Source organism: Penicillium arizonense, assembly GCF_001773325.1.
Source record: "Penicillium arizonense strain CBS 141311 chromosome Unknown PENARI_contig009, whole genome shotgun sequence".
Classification (NCBI taxonomy): Eukaryota; Fungi; Ascomycota; class Eurotiomycetes; order Eurotiales; family Aspergillaceae; genus Penicillium; species Penicillium arizonense.
In genome coordinates, this window is record NW_019173286.1 from 109,671 (window position 1) to 134,193 (window position 24,523).

The window sequence follows — 24,523 nt, forward strand, 5'->3', positions numbered from 1 at the left end:
GGAGACAGGTACTGGAGTTCCCGGGGAGCTGGCGAGATGGTCGTATAATTCAATAGCTCAAGCTGTCATGGTTCATGAACAAGAATGGGGTGTAATGGAGGGCTCGAGGGAGTTGTGTGGTCAACAAGCTTGAAAGGCCAGGGTGTTTAGTGGGTCAGGTCACATGTGCAGATCTACACTCTTTTTTATACTTCAACTCTTTGTATGCTCTTCTTTCTTTCCCCACTGCGTTTTGCTTCAATTTCTTCTAGAAGCACTTCAATTTTGAGAACAATTAAGCTCTTCATTGCAGCGAGGCTGCCATGGGTAGATGTTAGATAAGATCAGAGCTACAATGTACAGAGCACTCTTGTCTACAAATCGAGAGAAGCATTATTTGGAAATGAATTCCATAGTTTACATACATTTCCCTCTCAAATCACACGCTTAGAGAACCGTAGGGAAAAAAAACAATATTGGGTAATACACGCACATTGCTCCCCGTCCATCCCGCCACAAAGAAAAAAAGAAAAAGTGTATCGGTAGAGTCAACATATTGACAGAAATGAAGACAAAAACAACAAAAAGGCGAAAAGATCGTCATATGGCCATTACTGGAAGCTCACTTCCTGGAGCTCCTCCCGGGTCTTCTGGCTGATGGGATGGATCTCCTGCATTTCCTGCATGTCTTCCAGGACTGCATTGAACCGCTCAGAAAGGCCCTTGGCCACAGTGTTGCGATTCCACTCGGCACGCATGTGCCAAACCGAGTCCATCAGGTTCGTGTTGACCTGCTCAAGCTGCTCCACCGAGAAGCCGCTGGTCATCAGCGTCAGCAGCTTGTGGAGACGTGCAACGACGTCAAGGTCAAGGACCAACGGCTCGTGGGCTTCTTCGCTGAGCAAGGATTGCAAGTTGGCCGGAGCATCAGTTGTCTGCATGTTGGGGGCATCGAACAATGGGGGCTGCGGCTTGGATTGGCTTCCATTCAAACCGCTGTTCTCCAGGGTATCGTTGCCATCGAACTCGTCGCGAGGACGAGGAGACGGCTGGCTACTGCCGCCTTGCTGTGTGTCTGGCAGGTGGTCTTCCTGCGACACACGATCGGGATAGGAGGTAAGGTCGGGGTATTCAAGTTTGGAGGCATTAGGGCTTTGCGTGTGGTATTGCTGATGAGAAAGATGCTCAGAGGACTTCTTGTCCGAAGTTGTCTGAGTAGTAGATGCTTCGTTGGTGTAGTCGGCTGGCTGGGACCCAGGAGCCATGGGGGTCATGGGGCCCCGCTGAGAGAAGCTGGAGAGACCGGATTCCCGGCGAACCTGCTGGGACGGGGCAGTGTGAGAGTAAGGTGGCTTTGGCTGGGCAGAGGGCCCGAACGAGCTTCCCTGGGTATCCTTGCTTCCGGAGTGATCTTCAGAGTTGGACATAAAAACATCGCCGTCTGCATCTCCCTGAGTGTCGTTGCTTACACCGGCGACGTGAGAACCAAGCTCATTGAGGTCCGAACCACCACCTTGATGATCTCCGTTGACATAACCGAGATTCGACTGCTGGTAGGGCGTCACAGGACGCGAGGCTGGATTCTGACCATTACCATTGGTGGGGAGCAACTCACCCGGGCCGGTCGATGGGTTGGATTCAGTGTTGCCATACGGTTCGTTGGTAAGCTCGGGACGAGGGGCATTTTCGTTCTCCTCGGCGGCGCGCCGAGCACGCTCTTCCGCCTCTTTCTCGCGAGCCTGTTGACGGGCATAGACTTGATCCAATTCCGCCACAAGCGCCGGCTGATCCACGATGATCGTGTTAATATCAACTTCGACATTGGACAGCATTTCATTGGCACGCAGTATGCGCTCCTGGTCGCCAGTTTGACGCGTGTCCTTGACAATGCGCTTGATGTCGGCTACGAACTCGAGGGGCCGTTTGTAGTACCCGTTGGAAAGACGCTTTTCGATCGTTGCGAAGTCCAGGTTGTAGAAGAACTTACCCGTGGCAGTCTCCCGAAGACCCAACACGCCATGCTTGTCGTATGCTTTTTCATACGGCCGGAATGTGTTCTGCTGGTCTGGCGGAACGTCACTCGTGACAATGTTGGGATCTTCTTCTTCCCATAAGTAACGGATTGTGGCTTCTTCAATCGATGGAAATCTGAACCGCTTGTATCTTTTCAGCTGATCCATAATGGGCTGGATCCGAAGTTTCAGTAGATTCAAGGTGTTGTTATCCTTCTTCTTCTGAGCTTTGATCTCTTCCTTGGTGAGTGGCACCTCAGGCTTGGGAGGAGGTGGTGGCGCAACTTTCAATTCTTCTAGCTGACGAAGCTTGCGGTTGTCTGGGTTTGGGAATGCCTTTGGGGGTGTCTTGACATACTCAATGATCTTCGCAAAGAATTCATGGCGAGCGTCGTGGCTCGGAGCAGTCAGATCATAGAAATTCTTCTTGGAGAAACCGAACAGGTTCTTGAGAAGGGCGGCATCCACATCATCATCAGCCGAATCAAGGATGCCAAGTAGCAAGACTGGATCAGAAGGCGGAACCGACCGCAAAAGACCCACAAAGGTAGAAATTACAGCAGGACCGACAGTTTGGAACCACAGCTGAATGTTGGGGATGTAAATCACACTTGGCTTATGTCGTTTGACCTCCGTGAACAGCTGGATGATAGTTGCCTCTGGAGAGCGAGTCGAGTCACTCAGCAGCGTGGGAAGATCGAATGCCTGCACATGCAGGCCTTCAAAAACATGCAGGAGTGCAGATGCCAAGTATTGCTGACCCATACCGTGGGAGCCACGAAGGAGTAGCCGTGGCCGAAATACACGCGAGCGATCGAATTCCTGCAATAGAAGTTCACGGCTGAAACCTGCGCCATCCTGGGGCTCCTCAAACTGAGCTTCCTCGAGTGCAGTGAGTTTCTTTCGCTGAGGCAAAATCTCAGACAATAAAGCCCTGATGTCGGCCAGTGGATCGCGGAGCAGAGGCTCGATGCTAGGAGGGAGCGCAATGGCACCAGACGAGGTGGAACGTTCTGAAGAAGGCACCAGTCTCTTGATCGCTAACATGAAATCCTTGGGGGCCACCTCAATTGACTTTGGGTCAATTATGAGCTTTTGATCGGACTTGTAGATTTGGGGGTACCTTCTTTGCACGGCATTGATTGCAGCTTCGGTGCACAGCGCGCGCAAATCGGCACCACCATATCCCTTGGTCATATCTGCAAGTTGCTCTTTGATGTTCTCCGGCAGAGGAGGGTCCCATTGTTTGGTATGGATGTCAAGAATTGCGCGTCGAGCCTCAAAATTGGGCAGCGCGAAGTAGAACTCACGATCGAAACGGCCCGGGCGACGAAGGGCAGGGTCAACAGAGTCTGGTCGATTAGTAGCACCAATCACAACCACTTGGCCGCGGCCGTCCATGCCGTCCATCAATGCAAGTAGAGTCGAGACAATGGACGAATGGATCTGGTCTTGCTTGCTCGACCTCACGGGAGCCAGGCCTGAAATACGTCGTTAGTGATTGCAAAGTGAAGATTCAGGTCAGCATTTCTTACCGTCGATTTCATCAAAGAAGATGATGCTTGGCTGGGTCTTGCGGGCTTCGTCAAAGAGAAGTCGAAGTTGTCGCTCGGCCTCACCCACCCATTTGCTCAAAGCATCCGCGCCCTTTCTCATGTAGAAAGTGACCTTTTTGCCTTCTGAGCTGACACTGTTTGCGAGAGCTCGAGCCAAGAGCGTCTTTCCGGTACCGGGAGGGCCATGGAATAGGACACCGCGAGGAGGCGTGATTTTGAACCGCTGGAAGATCTCAGGGTACAGCAATGGCAAGGAAACCATTTCTTTCAGCTGATCAATGTGCCCTTGCAAACCACCGACACTGTCAAAGTTGACATTGACATCAACCCCCAGGGGGTCTGCGTCGACCAAAGCTTGCTTGTTGGTGACTTTGCCTAGGTTTGCAGGCGTTCCAGACAAGTGCTGAGCAGTATCTCCGGATTGAGCATGGGTCGCTGCGGCTCCACCACCAGAAGCAAGGCCAGGTTGTTGTCCGCCTTCATCATCACTACTGTCACTGTCGACTCCTCCAGACGCAATAGGGTTACCAGGAGTTCCGAGAAGCGCCGAAGCACCTTGACCGCCGAATGGGCCAGAGGTTGAGAACAAAGAGCGTTGCCAACCTCCAGCTCCCTTGCCACGGCGGGATGGGGAGCCAGTCGTCACTTCGGGATCAGAGTCTTCGTTGGGAAGAAGGACTTCCGGACGGATCAGACGATAATCAACATTCTTGCGGTTTCGACGCGGCTTTTCATACACAACCTCTTGCTTGGTCCGGCGACGGTAGCGGCCCCCACGAAGGTCTTCGAGTTCTTCTGCGAGTTCTTCTGCCTCCTCGGAAGGCGCACGGGATTGAGGGATTCGTCTGCGCAGACCGGCGCGTCGGCTGGTAGAGCTGTCCTCTGCTTCCTCACGACCACGGCTTCCTTTGCCAGGCGAGGCACCAGTTTCAGACTCTAAATCCTCTTCTTCATCATTCGACCCTTCTTCTTCTGGTTCAAAGTCGCTTTCCTCCTCTTTGGTCTTGCGCTGTGAGCTTCGAGATGGCTGTTTGCGGCTAGATCGGCGTAGCTGAGATTCCTCGTTGAGTTCTGTGTCCCCATTGGCATCCTCCTCAATGGGTTCTCGGGGAAGATTGCTTCGTCGGCGGAGCTTGGGGCTTTCATCCTCGTCTTGGGAATGACCATTCTTCTCGTCACCGTTCTCCGACTCAGGAACGACATCTTCATCGGCCATTGCCTGGTCAATGGGTTCGTGACTGCCTTCAATACCGCCTTGAGGCAAGTCGCTTTCCACAGCATCCAATTGCGATCCTTGGATGGTGGTTTCCTCAATGACTTCTTCAGCTTCCTCGTCTTCGTCATCGAGGACCGTGCGCTTTGCACGGCTACCTCTGTTGAGGAGGCGGCGGGTAGCGGTATCATCTGGACTGCGGATGCCTCGCTTGATGGTCTCCATATGACGGCCAGAGTTGGTAAGAGCGTAGATATCCTCTGAAGCGCCACGAGCACGTGTCACACGATGGTACTCCAAGTACTGAGCTGGAAGTTTCAACTTGAGCACTTTGTTCTTCCGTGGAGCATGCCGAGGCTTCTCCACTTCTTCTTCATCGTCTTCATCTTCATCATCGTTGATCGCCTCCTCCGATTCGGGCTCTTCGTATTGAGGGCGACGACTTTGGGTGGTTCGGCGACGCGCTGTTCCGCGAGCATTGCGTTCGATATCAGCGTCCTCCGAATCTTCTTCAACTTCATCGAAGGAAAGATCCTCGGACAGCTCTTCATCGTCAGAGGTTATACCGTCGTCAGAGTCGCGCCGTCTCTTCTTCACCGCGGGCCGCGACTTTTTCTTGGGGCTTGGCTTCGACTTTCGGCCGGTCGAGCGTGAGTATTGGGCGTGGTCGCTGTAGTCCTCGTCATCGGAGTCGGACTTGTTGGCGACCTCCTCGAGGGAGCGCTTTGCGCCACGAGCCATGGCGCAGTGTTGATGATAGGGGGATCGCTGTTGACACGGCAAAGTCAGAACGGCTGGGGCCAAAATTAATTACACGGCACTATCACGGAGTGTGGATTGAGAGGGCAATCACCCATGCAACAGATAAAGAGACAAGAGGGCAGAGCCTCGACATTGCGCGATGCGGGCAGGAGGGACAACAACTTACGAACAATGCAGTTGTCGCCAGCGACAGCTGGATCCCCTGATCAAAGAGAAGGGTCTGCCTAATAGGGCAGCAAGTCTTGAGCAAAACTCCCGACAATTGCTGATCAATAGGTTAGCGGAGACGGCACGGTGGTGGAGCGCATTCGGGGAGGTGGAAGGGTCTCACTGACTCGGGAACGCGTGGGAAAACAAATGTCCTGGAAAACAGGCACTGGGTTAGAGGCACGAAACACTGAAAGAATTGTCAAGGAACAAGGTACGTCGTAGACGACGAAGACACGAGATTTCAAGACTTCGAAGAAGAAGGGCGGAAAGGACTCGCGCTCATTGGGACTGCCTGAATGCACCAGCCACTATTGTGGCGCTCCTTGAGCCCACCCACAATGCGGGCACGTGATGCTGATTTGGCCAATGAGCGTGCACGTGCCACCCTTCAATTGCTTCAATGCCCATTGTCACCCTCAGCGCATGAATAGAGCCCCCCTGAATGGAGCCTTATAGAAGCTCCATTCATCGGCTGAATTCGCTAGATCGGCTGTATTAGCCATTTTGACGCCCCGAAACGATATAAATGGCGGCTGAAGGGGGTGCGGGGATGACAGGCCACGGTGATGGGAGGAGGTGTCAGAGAGCAATCAGGGACGTGAAGAACAGCAGATGGGAGCCCTTGTATTTTCCCTCTGGTTCGCTGCCATTTTCTGCCCCGGACGGGCAATACTGGACCTGATATCATGTGACGGCTGACTCAGCGTGGCTAACGCTTCAAAACAACCGTAACTCATACTTCATTTACATTCTAGTTATTCTGGTTACAGACTGGATCGACTGGTGTTCTTGAGCACTGCTATCGTATTCTTTACAGCTTGCTGACCTCGTTCAATTGCTCCATCCACAAACCCTCTCCATCTGTCTGCCCAATCGGCGGTGGCAAAGATGACCCGCCCATGAGGTTTCTGGAGCTCCTGGAGAAACCGCGAGGCACAATTGGCTCCCCAACAAGCCCAGGCACCTTTTGTGTATGGATCGTTCATCCAATCATGAGTTGCATAAGCTTCAACATTGGCGGTCGGGTGAATGGCATCGTGAAACCTGTCGATAATGTGCTTGTAATCCTTCTTGTCCATCAACTGGCCATTATATCCAAAACCAATGCACCATGTCCCTGATGGACCAGAGGCCTGGGTGCCATTGTGGTCGGAAAACGCGAAAACGTAGGACGAATCGTCGGAGCTATTCGCAGTCGTAAACCAGCCCGGCCCCGTGTCTTTCAGTTTGAAATGGATCTTGGCACCTTTGTTGATATGACCCTTGGCGATGGCTGGTTGTCGAAGAGGGGACAAGGGAGGATTGAATGCAATATCCCCGAGACAGTTGCTGTTGGATAGATTAGTGTGAATAGGAGGAGAAATGGTGTGTGGAGAATGGCTCACAGCGGTATGGTCGAAACGACGGTCTTTGCCTATAGATACTCGCCGTGCGAAGTCACGACCGTCACTCCACACGCAACATGATTTATCTCTATCACGGCAGGTTCCAAACAGAGTATCACCAGTGTAATCACCTAAAATCGACCTTGCAAATGGAGTCATCCCCCCATCTCAAGGTCTTCTCCAAGGACTTTGGCAGTCCACGTACGACCTCCAATCCGATCTCTCGCTTCGAGGAGAAGTACTCTCAGGTTGTGTTATTGGCTTAGATCGCGTGCTGCGATGAGACCAGCAAATCCCGCACCAACGATGACGACATCGTATTTCTCTTGATTCGATGGGGAGCTTCTTGAACGGCATCTGTTGGTAGACCTTCCGTGGCGCCTGGGGAGTCCAAGGATATCCTTCTCTAGAAATTGGAGACATCGCAGGAAGCCAAAGACGTTAATTGGAGACCACTCTGGTTTGGATATTTTCTTGTGGTATATATACTTCTTGGCGTCTTTAAGGCAAATCGTGAACTTATGATCAAAAAAACATCGAAAATGGGGACTTTATTGCGACTGGTTCTATTCAAATTGATATAGCTAAGACAGAGGACGATCGTCGGCAACGCACTTTATTGCCTATTCTGACTTGTATTGCAGAAAATCACATACTCGGGATCTTCTCCGAAATATATACATCCCAACAACCAATGCAAGTTCAAATGACCAATCTATCACAATTTGCTCAATGGTCTACTTCCACATTTTCACGCAATATAATAGATCTTCGAAGAAAATGTAACTGTACTGCCTCGAGGGAAGTAGAAAATATCACCTGCTCCAATTGTTGCAGTTTTCCCAGACTCATCCCAAAATGTCATTTCACCTAGAAGATTTATTATTTTTCTTCAGAGAAGTTCCGAGATTCTATACCTTCCAAAATGACTCCAACCTCATCATACTCATAATTTGGAGGTGTAGATTCTGGACCTTTTTCGATGCGGAACCATGCTCCAACAATGGGATTGGCAACCTGCTCATTTACCGTCCAAAGATAATCGGCCGTACAAAAGTTAGAATAAGTTCGCTGCTATTGAAATTTAAAGGGACGCCTCATCATTGACAGACTTACCGAAGTAAACAAACTAAACATTCGGTATACCTCGGAAATTGGGGATTTTGAAGATCTCAGACCTGTCTTTGATTTGGAACCCCATTTTCAACGTAGAGAGCCAAGACACTCGTTGCAATATAATGCTTCCAAGTCTTGGTTGCCTTCTTATCTGTTGTGGTCGTTGACTTTTGAGATACTTCTTGGTGGGAGTTCAGATGTGTTGACCAATCGCGTTCATTTTCGCACTAATTTCCTAATCGGGATAGAAAGAACGATGACTGCATTAGTGGTATCTTTGGATGGACTATAATCCTTGAATGCTTGGCAAGAGGCAAGAGATTTCATCTCTATGTTTTATTGCTCGGATGCGGAGTGATAATCTATCACTTTAAACTAACGAACAACACTACACAATTTACATAGAACCATGAGACTTGAAATAAAAAGAGATGTCATTATCATTGAAATATGGTCCAAACTCGCTATCAGTTGAGTGATGAGTTTGCACATGTTCCGTTCCCACCTAATGGACAGAACCCTCCATAACAGGCCCTTCGTAAACCTTTCGGCCTTTCCAAAACCAGTAAACCATGCTGAAGATGAGAACCACACCAAAAATCAGTGATGCATAATTCATGTTCACAGGCGTGACGGGCTGGTATGAAGGAAACAACATGAATATACATGTGAATCCCAAATATACCAGGGAGATGATGTTGACCGGCACACCGAAGCCTCCAAGCTTCCATGGCCCATAGGTCAAGATTTCTGGTGTACACAAACGACGCCAAAACATAAAAATAACTGGCAGCATGTATGAAACATGAAGTCCGAAGACTGCGAGAGAAAGGATTGCGTTGAATGCCGTGGTCGAGCCAATGTTGACAAAGCCAAGAATAAAAAGGAATACAAAGACGGTTGCTACCGACCAGATGGGAACCCGGTCTTTTTTGCTAACTTTTGAAAGCTGTTTTGAGAAGGGAAAGGCTAGATATTCAATGTCAGCGTCAGTGTGTCAGTGCTGAAAAAATTGGCTCGAAGCCCAACATACCTTTATCACGAGCCAAGCACCAGAACATACGCGCTGTCGATGCCATCAGCGGAATAGTGGCCAGAGAAGCTGTCACAATGAGAGTGCAAGTCATAGCAGTCGCGGCAGCAGGGCTACCAGTAACGCTTTTGAAGATTTCAATGATTGGAAACCCGGTAGTAGAGTTGAGCGCGGTCGCCATATCCCCCATACAAAAGAGAATTGCCAGCAAAAATGCAAATCCCATAACACCATTGATAACAAGAGATCCAAGCATACACCATGGAACAGAAACCGCTGGGTTCAGCATTTCTTCACAGAGATGAATTGCACCATCATATCCTTGTGTCACAAAGTCAGCTTGGATATGCCTTTCACATAATGACTGTTGCTTACCGGCTAAAACATAGCAGCTTGAAAGCATTCCAATACTCCAAGAAACACCATCACTGGACCAGCCCGAGTTGTTTTGGAACAACGTAAACACAAAACTGGCTGAGTGTTTGACCGGAGCACACACCCACATGACCACGAAGACCACGATGAACGCAACAATATGTATAATGAGAGAGGCATCCTCAATCAAAGCCATCAGACGAGTTCCCCATATGTTCATCATGCCTGACCCCAGCAATAGTGCCCAGTATATCATCGTTCCGTGCCATCGTTGGAAGACATAAGATTCGGAGTTGAGCGTGATTAGGCCTTGGACCATTGTTGCGGCCAGGAAGGGTGCACTGGCTGTGAAGGCAACCCAGCCAAAGGTTCCTAAGACACAATTAGCTCAAGTCAAGCCCACTTTCGCTTTGAACTCACCTATCCATCCCGTGAGCCAACTGAGAATATACTGCCATTTCTTCGGAGCAAGCTTTGCAACGAAATGGTATTGTCCACCAGCAGTAGGGTACCTAACCACAGTGTTAGCTCATGCTCCGATATTCCGATGTACTCGAACTCACATTGAGGTCATTTCACCCAGTGATGCAGCAGTTGCTACAGCACCAATGAAGGCCACTAGATGTCCATGTCAGTATCTTACAATCCGCCAGCGTTAGTATGTTCCGTACTTACCAATAAAACCATAAAATAATGAGACCGGGCCCCCACTGACCAAGGCTGAAACCATTGTACTGTCCGCCGCTTCGATGAGCCCCGTTCCATGTAACCAAGTCAACGGACTTACCTTGATAGAGCCTCCCATGTTGCCATCAACACCGCAGCCATAGACAAAATAGTCAAAGGAGAATAATTCCGCTGCAAAAGAGGACAAAATAAATCAATACACTGGCTTCAGGAACGATGATTTGACTAATTACCTTCAGCCGCACTTCACTAACAACCCCTTCATCCTCATCCTTATATGAGGAAAGACCGTACTCAACGCTTTTCTTGGTTGTTTTATCCATTTCTAGTGGAGTTCCAAGTAGTGGGGAAGAAAGTAGGCGTTTCGATCTGGACTTTCGGTAGCTGCAATATTTATACGAACATAAAGCATCAAAAGTGGCAAACCCATGCTGCCTGACTATAAACTGTAAGTATTTGATAAACGGAATAAACATGTGTCTATCCGTTATGCGGCTTATCTCCTGAATGCGGGGATTTCCGAGATTCCGAACCGAGTACGGGTGGTTGATAAAACATACTGTCTAGGGAGTCAAGATGATTGGATATATACTTATAAATACGGCTGTCTAACTTAAATCTCCAAGGAAAGTACCAGTACCGGTCTGATTCAATTGGTTGTGATCCATCTAATTTATACTGACGTCCACGCGAGGGCCTGGGGTACCGAGTGGTACTGCGGAACTAAAGCTAACATTCAGGACTAGACCCGTCTGGGAGAGAAAGTACTTGGAAAACCGATTGGTCTTCCAATGCTGATTGTGCATTTCTAGTTGGGCCATGGTCTAGGAAGGACTGCCAGCTCTTAGTTCCACTTATTGGGCTGATTTTGCCATCTTATAAAGTATGTTTAATGTCGGTTACGCTTAGGCTAGAAAAACCGCGGACCATCGCGGATCATTCCGCACAATTATAAAATTACGCACGTTATAACCGAGGGATTGGGGTTTGGGCCGTCATGAGGAGGAAGCGAGCATGCAGTGGCGTGGGAACGTCATTAGCATCTTCCCGGAATTTCCTTTGTAATATCTTCTGATAATGTGATGCAGGATAAGATACACACCCACCTAGACCTTGCATTGCTTTGCTATCTTCGAATGGACATCCTATCCAAATATAGACTCCAAGCGTTCCTCAACCAATGTGTCATGCCCAACATACCCGATCCCAGTGCTTGATTGTTATAACCCGCAGTATCAGACGTATTCCACACCAGCTCGAGTAACTGCCGAGCACGAGCGATTGACTCAAGAGCAACAAAGTTATGCATAAATCCAAACCTGTTTCGAACGAATAAGCGCCAATGATGAATCATATATTCGGTAGTGCGTATAATACTTAGTTCCCGTTCAATCGTTAGACTTGGACTAGGCGCAGGATGTGAGCTCTCCGAATTGCAGTAATCGGAATCCGGCGCGTTTGGAGAACACTTCCCGCGATAATCAACGGTAATGTTAAGAAGATATTCACACGAGATCCTTCAGGCATTGTCGCCATGATGTTGAGGATACTGGTTGCTAAAGTAATAATGAAGTTTTGACACGGCTGGTCAAAATGCTGTCGTTGAGGATTCGGTATTGATTCGTCCGCCTGTACATTTTGGTCGGTTGCCGCGAGGCCAGGGAAGCCGAGATAGATCTGAATGAGTATAGACAGCTTATAAACTTGTGGTAAGCGCAGAAGATGATCCAAGGGCGTTGATTTATCTCCTGAATCTTGGATGTAGCATTGGTTGGGTGGCATAAACTGCAATAGCCGTCGCACAAGCTCCGAGTCTTCTCGATGTTGTTTAGAAATAATTTCATCTCGCACAGTTGCAGATATGTACTTTGACAGCTTGTTGGCCAATAGTGTCTGACGCGACAAAGCACCTGCTTGAGCCATATAGACAAAAAGCCGGTCTGAGGTACCGGACCACGGATTTGGGCAGATTATCTGCTCATCTTGGTCGTCACAGAGTAGGAGGAGATAGGTTTGCTGATGACCATTGATGGCCCTGACGGTGAAAATGAAAACATACCTCGAGACTTGGCTGATCTGCGACCAGAAGATAGAACAGACCGATTAGATGGTGCAACATGACTGCCTGAATACTACTTATTATCAAAAAATATACGACAAGGAAAGAAAGAAGAGGAGCTTTAAGGCGGGGAAGGCCGGCTATGATAAGGCCTTTCTTGATAGACATTGAAACCTGACATGTATAATGAGATGATACTTGAAACATATATATCATTCATTATCTGCTCCATCGGTTGAAATACTGATTAAACAACAAACAAATTCCAATTGATTTGTGTCGACTCGAAATATACTGTGAATACCTGAGGAACCAATGCCAAGCCCGCTATACCCGAAATGGACCGCTAACCTCGACCGTCACCCTGGCTCTTCGATGTTCTCATTCTCTGCTGATATTCAACAACATTAGTCTTGATCTGCAATTATAATGTTTTCTCAATCAGCGCGTCGGTTTACACCGTCCATGTTTTCTTTTCGATCCGTGCGTGCTCCTATCAGCCGACGCACCTTCACCTCCACACATGCCACAATGAACTCATCCCCAAAGCCCAGTGCCTACAAGGAAGGGGTATGTATTTGATTGCGTTAAACGTTTCCTTGGTTTATGCTTTCAGCTGCTGATCCCTATCAGATAAATCAATATAAGACCTTCACGGGCCCCTTCGCCAAAGTCTTCCTAGGAGGCGTGTTCGTCTACCAGGTGATCTATTGGACGTGGTTGAAGTTGGAGATGGATGAGACTAAGGTGCAAAAGAATGGTCAGTTTATCCCTTCACCTTCTATCGATTAAGTATACGTGTTGCTAACTTCTCCGCAGAGCAAGTGGCCGTGCTAGAAAAACAGGCCCGGGAAATCGCTGACTCCCAGAAATAATACCAATCTTGAAAATTTTGTAAAATAGATGTATTTTGAAGCTAAGCACCGTATCTAACTGTGTCGAAAACAATTGGCAATGACAATTCCAAACTGAAGACTCAACAGTCCCAAAACACCAAACATTGCAAAAGAATCTATATTAAATCCAGCCAATAATTCATTAAAATGCCCAACATGTCATACAGCAGCAAGCTTACGCTTCCGCTGCCCAACAGCAGCAGCCTTTCTAGGAGGATTCTTCAACCCAGCGTGGGACGCAACATCCAAACTCTGATCCATTTCATCAACCGAAGGCGAAAACGAAGACGGAAACCGCCAATCCTGCCCCCTTTCCCCCTTCTTAAAATGATCCCGATCAATATGATTAAACCGCTCATCCAGAGCCGCAGCACCATCACTCCGGAGGGGAACCCGTCGATCACAGAACCCACACCAGAACTGTGACCCGTCTGTCAGATCGAGTCTGTTCTTGCTGGCCGATGCTGCGACTTCATATTCATTAATGCCGTGCACACGCACGTGCTGTGTATATGTTTCTATCCTGCCGAATACCCGCTCGCATGGGGCTCCCTTGTGCGCATCGTGGGCTGTGCAGATCCAGCTTGGGACGTGGAGATGTTGGGAGGTTTCATGACGTTTCCAGTCGGCTTTGCTGCCGAAGGATTTGGCGCAGTGCGGGAATGTGCAGCCGTATGGTCTTTCGTGGCGTTTTTGGTGTTTCCTAGTGTTGGTTAGTACCTTGGATGAGAGAGTCGAGAGACTGGGATTGGGATTTGCTCACTTCATTTCACAGCGCAGCCGGGTCCGCTTGGGGCATGCATCACATTGGAACCAGCCTCTTTTGTCGCTGTTTGGGTCTTGAGTGGCGGAGTCATTGTCATCTGATAGCCGTTCCAGGGCTACTGAGAAGACCTTCTGTAACATTTGTCTTTGGGGGTGGGAGAGTTGAGTGTTGTCGGACTCGAGATCGATTCCCTCGTCGATATTCTGACTTGATTTGCGTCCGCGGTTGTTTATCATTTTCGTCATGGCATTGATGAGGTTGTCGGCTGCGTCTGTGACGGATCCGTCGGGCTTTGCCTTGCCCCGTTCCATGGAGGGATCTTGGCTTGTTAATGGCAAGCCCCATGGGCTGAAGGTAGATAATTGAGATGGTTCAAAGCCGGCAATTGATGTACCGTATTGGGTGGACTTGGGGGTGGCGGCACCGAATGTGAACAGACCTGTCTTTTCTTGGAAGACGGACTCGAGCTCGGTGGTGGATTGGACCGATAATACATCTTCCTGTTCTTCGGAAACGGATTCATCTCGGGAGCTGCGCTCGTCAAAGCTCTGTCCTGCTTCACGGCTGTTGACTTTGTCGTACCAGTCCATAGACCTGCCATGGGTTAGCATTTAATGATATTTATCTCAACTGGATGTAAAGTCAAACTTACTTCTTCAATAGCGCATCTCCATCCTCTTCGTGGTGCATCCGGTTGAGATGTTGCTTGAAGTTATCCAAGCGCGGCCATCTCTTATTTGGCCGTGGGCAGCTCGAGCCGAAGCACATATACATCATCTTGGGCCCACGCTCAGGCTCCTTGTTGTGCACGCATTTCTTATGACGGGCAAGGTCATTGATAGTCCCGAATCCTTCCTTGCGAGGACAATTCGGTTCGTCGCATTTGAACAGCTTGCGATGGCGAGCCTCGTGTTTCCTACAACCCTAGCATCAGTCCTCTGAACAAACATCGACCAAAAGGAACAAAAAACATACCTCTTATCCGAAGGACACTTCCCGCTCCACTCACAAGAGGGATGATCACACTTAAAAACTCCATCAAACATCTGCGACGGCGACCCAGCAAGTTCCGAAGTAAACGAAGACCCAGACCCAGACGCATAACGAGTATGAGAAGGCGCGGAACCTGCCGCATTCTCCTTCACACCCATTTGCGGACTAGACGAATCAACCCCATAAGTCGAAGCGACAACCGACTGAGCCGCACAACTCGTACTACCATACCCCGAATCCGCGGAATAGCTACCCATATACTGACTCCCACTCTCAGAGGGGTCACTATATTGATGATGCGATAGGCAGTATTCCTGCTCGGGTAAGGGCGCGGACATGTTCATATGTGACAGAGACGACGAGGCCGGGACGCCAGTGAGCAGGAGTGGATTCCAGGCATCCTGATCGGATGTTAGGCGGGATGGGTAGTTTGAATAGTACAGATCTCTCGGGTTGGACCACTGGTTCAGAAAAGAGGATGTGTCGAGAGATAGGTCTGATCCGAGGTGGAGGTCTAGAAGGGGTTGGGATGAGTCGAAGGGGAGAGATGAGGACTTGAGATCGAGATGCGATCTATCCATGCCCTGAAGAACATCTGTGGAGTCGTTCCAGCCGGAGTCCTGGGGGTGGGGGTTAGTATATAATTGGTGTGTGGTGTTTAGTGTATAAGATAGGGCCACGAACCTCCATGGTAATAGGTAAAAAGTTAGAGGGGCTGTCCCGGATAGAGTATAGAGAGAGAATGGAGAATATCAAGTCAGATCCAACAGAAAACGCGGGAGGGGCAAAGTATTAAATGTCTCCCTCATGCATACAAATGCCAAAACCCAACACGCGAGAGACACGCTCCACATCGCCCCGAGCCGACTTCACCACGCGGAATGTATAATTATCACAAAAAGTAAAGTTCGCCCTCGCGTGCCAGCGTGGAATGCAAGTCAGTCATCCCTTGATTGCACAGCCCCGGCTACTTATCTTAACTTGTTCTGTATAAGTTACTGTATATGTACAGTTGCATTATATGGATTAAAGATGAGGCTTATTAGCTTATTGCCTAGTCATTAGATCCCATCTCCACCGAAGATCCCGATATCCCGGAGTTGGATCAGCCCATATTCACAAATACAAGTATAGTCAGCTTACAAATAACAAACCTACACGTACGCACAACGTAAGTCGGCACAACCCCTGCACGAGGCATGCAAGACAAAAAAAAAAGGCTCAGCCTACGAAGATCCCGAACGAAACAGGGAGGAGGCTGCAGCAAGTAAGGATCGCATCGGACTCTGACAGGGTGTGCGATCGGCATGGGAGGGTGGTGATCGGCGATGCCATGTTGCAAGGGATGAAATAGTGCACGTTTAAGCGAAGAGTACGATGTGCAGGGGGATTTGACTCTGAGACCTGAAACGCGGTGAAAGTTTGATTTGGGCGTCGATCTCATGTCTCATCTCTCATAAAGTTATTGCCATTCAGCTATTCAACTATCCACGGATGGCGGACGTAGTTCGCGTGGAACTAGGGAGTGGTTCATTTCAACCCGTGGATCCTGAACCCGCTCTAGTACCAAATAGGAAAAGTACAAATACAATATGATGCCTCATATGCTATGCGCGTCCGGTTTTTACGGTCTGAAACGGAGTTCCCTAAATATGTGGTGATGTAAAAGGGGGTCATCATAGCCATCATTCCGACATAACTCGCTAAAAGTGGCAGATTCCGTTTCTGCTCATGTGCCACCTGTGGCGCTATAGCCGATGAAAATTGATGCAAATTGCCTGCCAATGACAAGGGGGAATAAGAAAGAGACATTCGAAAAGAGAAAATGAAAACAAAAGAAATGAATAAAGGGTGAAGAGAAGATAAGAGTGATCAAGGGAGTAGAATCACATCCGGGAAGAACAACCCGAGGAATAAGTGGCAGAAGAGTAGTTAAGGTCGGGTTGATAAGCATAAGTGCCATCTGCGGGGTACAAGGACTGAAACTGCATTGGATACGAGTTCATAGCTTCCGTCTCTGGAGTTCTTGGCCTCGGAACGGCGTAGGGTGGGTACGTCAATGAGTTCTGATGCAGGGGATGAGTCTGGGCCTGGGCATGAGCCTGTGACGGGTGGAGCGCTGAGCCAAACTGGCCCACTCCGTACGCATACTGGTCAGGGGTGAGCGAATCAGTCATGGACTCTGGCATGGACTCGGGCTCCTCGATGAGTGGACTGCCAGAAATAGTGGGGAACTCGACTGGCGGGCCGTTAAATGAGAACGCAGGGATGGCCGTGCTAGTGTTTCGGGTTGTGTAGGTGTTTGATGACGTTTCGAGCGGTTCATGTCCATACGCAAGAGAGGGATAGGTTGCCGATGATCCGCGAACCGGTTCCTCCTTGAGGTTGGCATGGCTGGTCAGGTTGGCAGGGCTTGGGGCGCTCGGCTTCGCTAGATGTAAGACAGGCATGGCGAGTTGCTCCATGTGTTTGCCAAGGTGGACCGACAATTTTCTCCAGTCGCTACAGACATTCCCGCAGAATCGACATGGCTCTGATTGGGCGGTTCGGTCGGTCTCATGCCGACATTCTTCGACCATTTGCCATAAACGTTTAACATCCTTTTCTCTTCGGTTGTTCTGCACAATATCGGCTTCAGAGGCCATGCCGGTCTTGAGCTTGGGCTCTGGCATTTTGTGTTCTCGTACCAAATGCTGGACAAAGTTATCTTTCCGGAAGCACGTATGATGGCATTCGGGAAATGCGCAGGTCCACCATTCCAGCTGTCGGTGTTTTTCGTTCTCGTGGCGGACCCAGTCTGCTTTACGCTTGAATGACTTGGGCTCGGTACAGCGAGGGAATGTACAGGTGAATGGTTGAATGTCCTCTTGAACGTGTTTAGACCAGTCGGACGGCTTTTGGAACTTCTTAACCTCGAAGCAAATGGGACACTCGAACTGAGCAGGGAGGTGATTGACCGGTGGGGGAGGCACTCCGGGTGGGTATTGTGCTGCAGCCACTGTACCGTCACTTGTAGCATGTTGTTGCTCATGTCCTGGACTGAAGGTTTTGACTCGGAATTGACTCTGGCCTGTCTCGGATTCGATAGGAGCCTTGGACTGCGGTAGGATAGTAGCTTTCCCGCCTTGGGAGAAACAAAATGTGCGAGACTTGCATGTCTGATTGGCGACCGCATGAGAGTGGTTTTGCTGCAATCCGACCAGGAGCTTATAGCGGCGATCTTGTTCATGTGCAAGACGGTGAAGCAAGGCCGGCTCAAGTCTCGGATTCAATTGCATGATCTGCGATTTGAACCCTTCAATTGTCGGGTCTGGAAGACTCTGGACAGCTGGGAAGTCCATTACAATGCCCTTTGTGTCGCCTATGGTGACATTGTTGTCGTTCACACCAATGGGTTCTACGTCTAGGAATGTACTTCTTGGTGTATAGGCAGCGTCTGAGCTGAACCTCCCAGGTGAGGTGATGTTCGGGACTGGTGGTCCACCATGAGCGGTCATCAAATTGATCAACCCAGGGCTGGAGGGTCGGGGAACTTCACTTCTGCTTCGTCCTCGGCCCTTAAGCGGGAGACTTAATGAATGTCTCTCGGGATTTGGTGAGGGCGCGGGTGAGACCGCTTGGACGGATCGACTACCCCCAACGGCGGCCATTTGACTAGACATGGAAAGGAGTGCGTTGGTCAAGCTCGGTGACCGTGAATGCCGACGGGTTGAGAAGACATTCCGGGGCGAGTAACTTGGTTTCGGTTGGGGTTCCGGTTCTTCACGCGGCTGAATTCCAGGGTAGGTGCTGGATTGACTGATGATGGATAAGTCGGAAGCTTGACGCTTCAGCTTCGAAGACGCCTGGATCCAAGGACGTTTTAAAAGGCTGGTACGCTTCTTCGGTTGATCCCCTAATGAAAATTTCTCAAGAGATGTAGCAACGTTGATAATGCTGTTGTTATCAATTGTCGCTGTAAGCGATGCCGTTTCCAGATCTCGAACGCGTTTCTGGAAAGCTATCATAGCATCGGTGGAGCTAGTCGGCTGCATCGCTTCTGATCTAGGCGTCGAGTCACGAGGTGGATCGTGCCAGGGGTATAAACGGAGGCCTTCATCTGGTTGATTCGGCCCAAGCGATGAATAGATCTCGGGTGTGCTGCGATCATATCTGCCTGGATCATCGACATTGGCCGGTATAGAGTCCGAACCAGTGGCTATACTTTCCTCGTCCTCGCTGAGCAGTTCGTCACTGCTTTCGTGTACCAGAACTCCAGGTCCGGGGAACGAGCGGTCCACGGAGCGATATTTCAAGCTGAAATAGTCCTCTTCTTTCAGGGGACGGTCTCCAGTGCTCCTCGCTCGAAGTCTGCTTGGGACATGGTGTCGGCGCGGAGGACTAGGTGGTTCATCGCCGGTCTCGCTGTTCGCCCTGCTCACAGTTACAGACCAGTGTGTGATGTCCTCATTCTTCTCCTCTCTTTCTCGCTTTATGAGGACATCGTTGGGACTCGGCACATATTCGTTTCCACGAGAGGATGGGTCGAGGCCAGCTAAGTGTGTAGAAGGGTGTCGAATCCATGTGCCGTTAGGAGATCGCTTGACCGAGACAGATGAATTGGATTTGTGATCATCCGATTCACTACCTTCGGACTCGCTCGATAGATCGTTCGGGTCCGCTGCGGATAAATGCGCAGAGGACTGGCTGCGGTGCCTCTGGTGGCCAGTTGTGCGTCCTTTGGGTGAATCGCCTCGAGAGAAAGTTTCAATCTTGAAAACGGGGCTCCTTCCCCTAGTCATGTCCGATGCCAACTCGTGATTTGGCTCCTGGTTAGTCGCGACGCCGAGTCGGGATGGCTCATTTAACGGGACGTAAGAGACACCGAGACCAGCTTGGTAAGAACTAGGAATTGACTGCACGGTGTTGGTATCGTCAATTTCTAGACTTGGCAGGGCAACGGATGAATTCTGATTCTGATTTTGCTCCGAGCTTGTCCTTGTCCACTTAAACACATTGGGGGCCACGGGCGAAGACCATGCGGGATCGACAGGTACGGAGGTGTCTGTCCGGTAGGATGAAAAGCTCTCATCTCGCCAGCTACTCGAGCCACTGGCCAATTCAATCGCCTGCGGTTCAACAAAAGCATTGTCGGAAAGCGGGGAGGTACACGTGCTGTTATAATCATTTCGTGGGTCCAAATAGCCCGTCTGCAGTGTGGAGTCGATCCGAGCGTCCTCATGGGAGCCCAATGTCTGCCCAGGACTCCCCGACGGTGTTAATCGAATGGCACTGGCTTGAAAATAGATTTCTTCCGGGTCGGATGCCGCAGACAAATAGGGATCTGGCGCGTGACGATCTTGAAGCGCATTGTCTGGTGAAAGCCCCTGACTGTGGGGCGAGGCCAGCGACATATTTGCGTTGCTGTTTATTTCCCAAGATCGAGCGCAAATGTCCGCCTTGAGCACAGGCGACTTCAAAGAGGCCGATCAAAGGCGAAGTGGTCCATGCAGGTTCGATATTATATAGGCGATTAAAACTGTCTGTCGGTCCGGCCCTAAATAAGGTGGGCGATGTTGAAGAACTTCCAACACGGAAGTGACAACAAGTTGGAGATATGAAGAGAGACAAAAAAAGATTGGGGGGCGGCCGATCCCAGGAGATCCCAGGATGTTAGCGAGATGAGGGGAACAGCTGAGGCTGAACAAGCGCCGGGCGCACCCACTTGGACTGCACCAAATTGAAGGGTCAGTAATCCCACTGTTCGTAACCTGCAACTAACTTGATTGGAGGTCGAAATAGTAAAGGAAAAAAGGAACAAGGAACAAGATACATGCACTCTCCAAATGAGCCTCGGACGCAGGAGGGCTGTGGCTGGTGCGAGTCGCATGATTTCCCAGGCTTACTCGGATTCCCCGAAAGAGCCAAGTTCTATAATATTTGAACACCGTTCGCCTATCGAGGTGTAACAGACCTCTTTTGATCCTGATCAATTTGGCGCCCCAGCCACAGCGTTCTATATGTATCAAAGATTTCTATTCTTATCCTCAGCCTCAGCCTCCCGCCGGATCACCTCTATAGGGCTGAAATGAGAATCCACGAGCTTGTCTAGAATACTAATGGGAATGGTTGCTTCTGGTGCTATGCAACGTGGCGGTGTTTTTTATACTTGAAACGTTGGTATCTCCACATGTTCGCCGTTGGGCATTATTTCCAGATGTAGTCTAATTATAGCCAAAGTCCATTCCTGTTCGTAAAATACTTAATTATAATATAAAGTTTAGCCCTACATCTGTGAATGTGTACCACACCAGAAAAGCTTCAAAGAAAATGGCCCCCACTACTTGCAGTGTACACAGTGCCATAGAGTATTGGACAGTTTCGGTATGAAAGCCTCGAAGCGAGTGTACCATTTCATGCATTGTTTTCGCCCTAATTTGGCCTCTCTTTCTTTACCTCTTTTCTGCCCATTTTCGAGTGCCTCGGGTTAACCATCCCGGTCATATAAAGGTGGGAGTGTGAAAAAATTGTGACCCCTGTTGTAGAACGACCACAGCCTCCAATCTTTATTGCTCTTTGGCTGTAATATCCTCCGAAACACACCGTCTCGGCCCACGGAGTTACTAGTGTCTACCTCTACATCCTGTGCATCGAAACATGCTGATATATTTCCAAGACATCCAAGGCTGGTCTGGGGTGACATCACGGACGATCCACGATGCTCCACCCCAAGATGCTCCACCGTGGACTGTAAATAAACAATCCTGTACCTGCATCTATATTGGGCTACTCTATGTCACGTTTTGAGTCGTCTAGAACAGACGTCACAGCCGGGGGCCAGCCCGGCCCCCGCCCCCAAGCCTGCGGGGTCTGAGACATATTTAGAGCTGCAATACAGACTGTCTGTTCACAGTAGCGGTGCTGCTTTTGTAGGATGGCACAATTGTGGCTTATAATTAGCCATAAGAAATGAATTTAAGGCTAATACTGACCTTAGAATAGAGCCGGGGTACCTAGAACAGACCTAAGGGAATGACTTAAGTGTACCAGGAACCAATACATAGCTATGCGGCAAATTATTTTCAAGAAATGCATTAATGATTGATAAGCCAAACACGCATTAGTTAACCGCAAACAGTCCAGTATCCTCATTCAACGATTACCAACCAATACAAACCAGACAAACCGCCAAGCAATCCCAGATAAGATAGAAAAAGAGCCTAAACCTCAGATGGTTGTAAGATCCGATCGCCACAAGCACGAAAGATAATTGGACAACCAGAACGCCACACATGCATTATCGTATCATTATCAGGAATCAGTTTGAATCGAGGTCGTCTTATCAGGAAGAATATATCCCACAGCCATAGAGAGTAAAGAGAACCACCTATCATCCTTAAACGTGGCCCAGCAAATATAGTTTCAAAGTTCCACGTTTTGATGGATTCAAGGTCTTGGCTACTGTCGGATCGTAGATAAGAGGCTTGGTTCTCGTGTTTCGCATGAGAAGAACCACCATGGAGAATGGTATATCTGCTGTAGATCCAGTATTAAAGAGCTATGATTCTGGTTTGTCCTAACAAACTATAAGTGCTATCCTCGATTGAGGCACATAACTTGGATATCACATTGTATCTGATAACTTTACTGCACACACACACACACACAGCGTGATAGAGAGTTGAAATAGAGCCAATCTCTCACAATGGCTGACGCTGTTAGTCTCTCAAGCCCTGAACAATAGCACATTATAGATTACTAACACAACCTGCAGCCAGTATACAACGCGTCCACGCCAACTGGCGGAGATCCGCTAACAGTCGACGTGAACGCCCAGTATGCAGGCCTCGAATGGAACTATACTTACATCATGTTTTGCGGGTTCATCGTGTGGTTGATCATCCCCGGAATCGGTCTCCTTTATAGTGGACTAGCACGACGAAAGTCAGCGCTGGCATTGCTTTTCCAGTCGTTGATGGTTGTAGCCGTGTATGTTGGACCTCTGCCATCTTCCCCAGTGCTTATGGAACTGACGCGAAAGACGTGCCTAGGATAACCTTCCAATGGATCTTCTGGGGATATTCACTGGCCTATTCGCGGGATGCAAGCCCGTTTATTGGGACATTAACGAACTTTGGCTTAAAGGGTGTGATGGCAGCGCCGTCGCCTGGTTCAGCTGATCTGCCTGAGATTGTGTTTTGTTTCTATCAACTTCTGTTCTGTGCATGCACGGTCATGATTGTTGTCGGCGGAGCGTTCGAACGAGGCAACATGATCCCCACGCTAATCTTCAGCTTCTGCTGGGCAACCGTCGTCTACTGCCCGCTGGCCTGCTGGACCTGGAACAGCAACGGGTGGCTATACAACCTCCCTTCACTAGATTTCGCCGGCGGAGGCCCTGTGCATATTGCATCAGGCTGGTCAGCGCTTGCCTACGCCTTCGTCTTAGGGAAGCGCAAGCATCTCGGCCAACCATCAACTGCCAAACCACACAACACGACCCTAGTCTTCCTAGGAACGACCCTGATCTGGTTCGGATGGTTTGGGTTTAACGTAAGTGTCACACCCGTGGTGCTTGTATTTTCGCAGTCGATCGAGTTTAACAACCGTCTGCAACAGGGTGGCTCAGCTCTCAACGCCAGCGTCCGAGCAATGCTAGCAGCATTCAACACCAACACCGCCGCCTGCACGGGAGTCCTAGGTTGGGTGCTGGTCGACTACATCAAGCACCGCGGAAAATTCTCCGTGGTAGGCGCATGCGAGGGCGCCATCGCTGGCCTAGTAGGAATCACCCCAGCAGCAGGCTTCGTATCAATCTGGCTAGCAGCGGTAATCGGATTCATTACCAGCATCGTATGTGCCAGTCTCCAAGACCTGAACGAGTGGCTCCACATCGACGAGGGAATGGACGTATTCAAACTCCACGGAATCGGAGGCATGGTAGGGGCCTTCCTAACGGGGATATTTGCGTCACAATCGGTCGCAGCGTTGGACGGGGTCACCAAGGTGACTGGGGGTATCGATGGGAACGGGATGCAGGTTGGGAAACAATTGGCGGAGGTGTGTGCCATTTCGGCGTATTCATTCACGGTCTCGTGTATTCTGCTTTACATCCTGAAGTTTATTCCCGGGATGCAATTGCGTGTGCATGAGGAGGCGGAAATGGTTGGGCTGGACCGGGCGCAGTTTATTGATGAGCAGATTGGGGAGCGTGGGCTTCTTGAAGATCTTTGCGGGACGCCGTCACCGGCTGGTGCCAGTGTCAATGAGGGGGTTGTGGTTGGTTTGGAGAAGAGATAGGGTCTCGGGGACTTGCCGTGCCAAGGATTGTATACATATGCAGTGTGTTACTTCGACGCGCAATCACAGGGTATTTCAACCTTAAACATTGTCAGTTTAGGTCTTACTTCCTGTGAAACATGTAATAAGGGTTCGCTATTTTTACATATAACGTTAAACACATAAACATACACATTGTACGGTACAAGTGGACTTGACGGAA

At 49.5% G+C, this 24,523-nt stretch overlaps 6 protein-coding genes across 6 annotated transcripts; 2 read left to right on the forward strand and 4 right to left on the reverse strand.

The window, feature by feature from the left end:
- Positions 1 to 590: 590 nt before the first annotated feature.
- Positions 591 to 5,501, reverse strand: PENARI_c009G08324 (chromatin segregase YTA7; the record flags this gene model as incomplete). Its single annotated transcript, XM_022631955.1, has 2 exons — positions 591 to 3,472; positions 3,527 to 5,501. 2 exons carry the CDS (start codon positions 5,499 to 5,501, stop codon positions 591 to 593), a joined length of 4,857 nt encoding a protein of 1,618 aa, XP_022488093.1.
- Positions 5,502 to 6,496: 995 nt separating this feature from the next.
- Positions 6,497 to 10,651, reverse strand: PENARI_c009G02901 (uncharacterized protein; the record flags this gene model as incomplete). The annotated part of the gene is made up of 10 exons (XM_022631792.1): positions 6,497 to 7,061; positions 7,118 to 7,146; positions 8,919 to 9,202; positions 9,267 to 9,587; positions 9,642 to 10,013; positions 10,062 to 10,153; positions 10,205 to 10,259; positions 10,317 to 10,375; positions 10,429 to 10,499; positions 10,562 to 10,651. 10 exons carry the CDS (start codon positions 10,649 to 10,651, stop codon positions 6,497 to 6,499), a joined length of 1,938 nt encoding a protein of 645 aa, XP_022488069.1.
- Positions 10,652 to 12,918: 2,267 nt separating this feature from the next.
- PENARI_c009G01132 (uncharacterized protein) lies at positions 12,919 to 13,262 on the forward strand (the record flags this gene model as incomplete). Its single annotated transcript, XM_022631734.1, has 3 exons — positions 12,919 to 12,957; positions 13,021 to 13,147; positions 13,207 to 13,262. The coding sequence occupies 3 exons, from the start codon at positions 12,919 to 12,921 to the stop codon at positions 13,260 to 13,262; spliced, it is 222 nt and encodes a 73-aa protein (XP_022488272.1).
- A 180-nt stretch (positions 13,263 to 13,442) lies between these two features.
- Positions 13,443 to 15,732, reverse strand: PENARI_c009G05168 (putative C2H2 finger domain protein; the record flags this gene model as incomplete). Its single annotated transcript, XM_022631856.1, has 5 exons — positions 13,443 to 13,986; positions 14,047 to 14,643; positions 14,702 to 14,965; positions 15,025 to 15,662; positions 15,727 to 15,732. The coding sequence occupies 5 exons, from the start codon at positions 15,730 to 15,732 to the stop codon at positions 13,443 to 13,445; spliced, it is 2,049 nt and encodes a 682-aa protein (XP_022488443.1).
- A 1,196-nt stretch (positions 15,733 to 16,928) lies between these two features.
- PENARI_c009G07512 (putative C2H2 finger domain protein) lies at positions 16,929 to 20,435 on the reverse strand (the record flags this gene model as incomplete). Its single annotated transcript, XM_022631923.1, has 1 exon — positions 16,929 to 20,435. The coding sequence occupies one exon, from the start codon at positions 20,433 to 20,435 to the stop codon at positions 16,929 to 16,931; it is 3,507 nt and encodes a 1,168-aa protein (XP_022488376.1).
- A 2,291-nt stretch (positions 20,436 to 22,726) lies between these two features.
- PENARI_c009G12278 (ammonium transporter) lies at positions 22,727 to 24,321 on the forward strand (the record flags this gene model as incomplete). Its single annotated transcript, XM_022632076.1, has 4 exons — positions 22,727 to 22,738; positions 22,796 to 23,010; positions 23,073 to 23,574; positions 23,641 to 24,321. The coding sequence occupies 4 exons, from the start codon at positions 22,727 to 22,729 to the stop codon at positions 24,319 to 24,321; spliced, it is 1,410 nt and encodes a 469-aa protein (XP_022488295.1).
- Between the last annotated feature and the right edge of the window lie 202 nt (positions 24,322 to 24,523).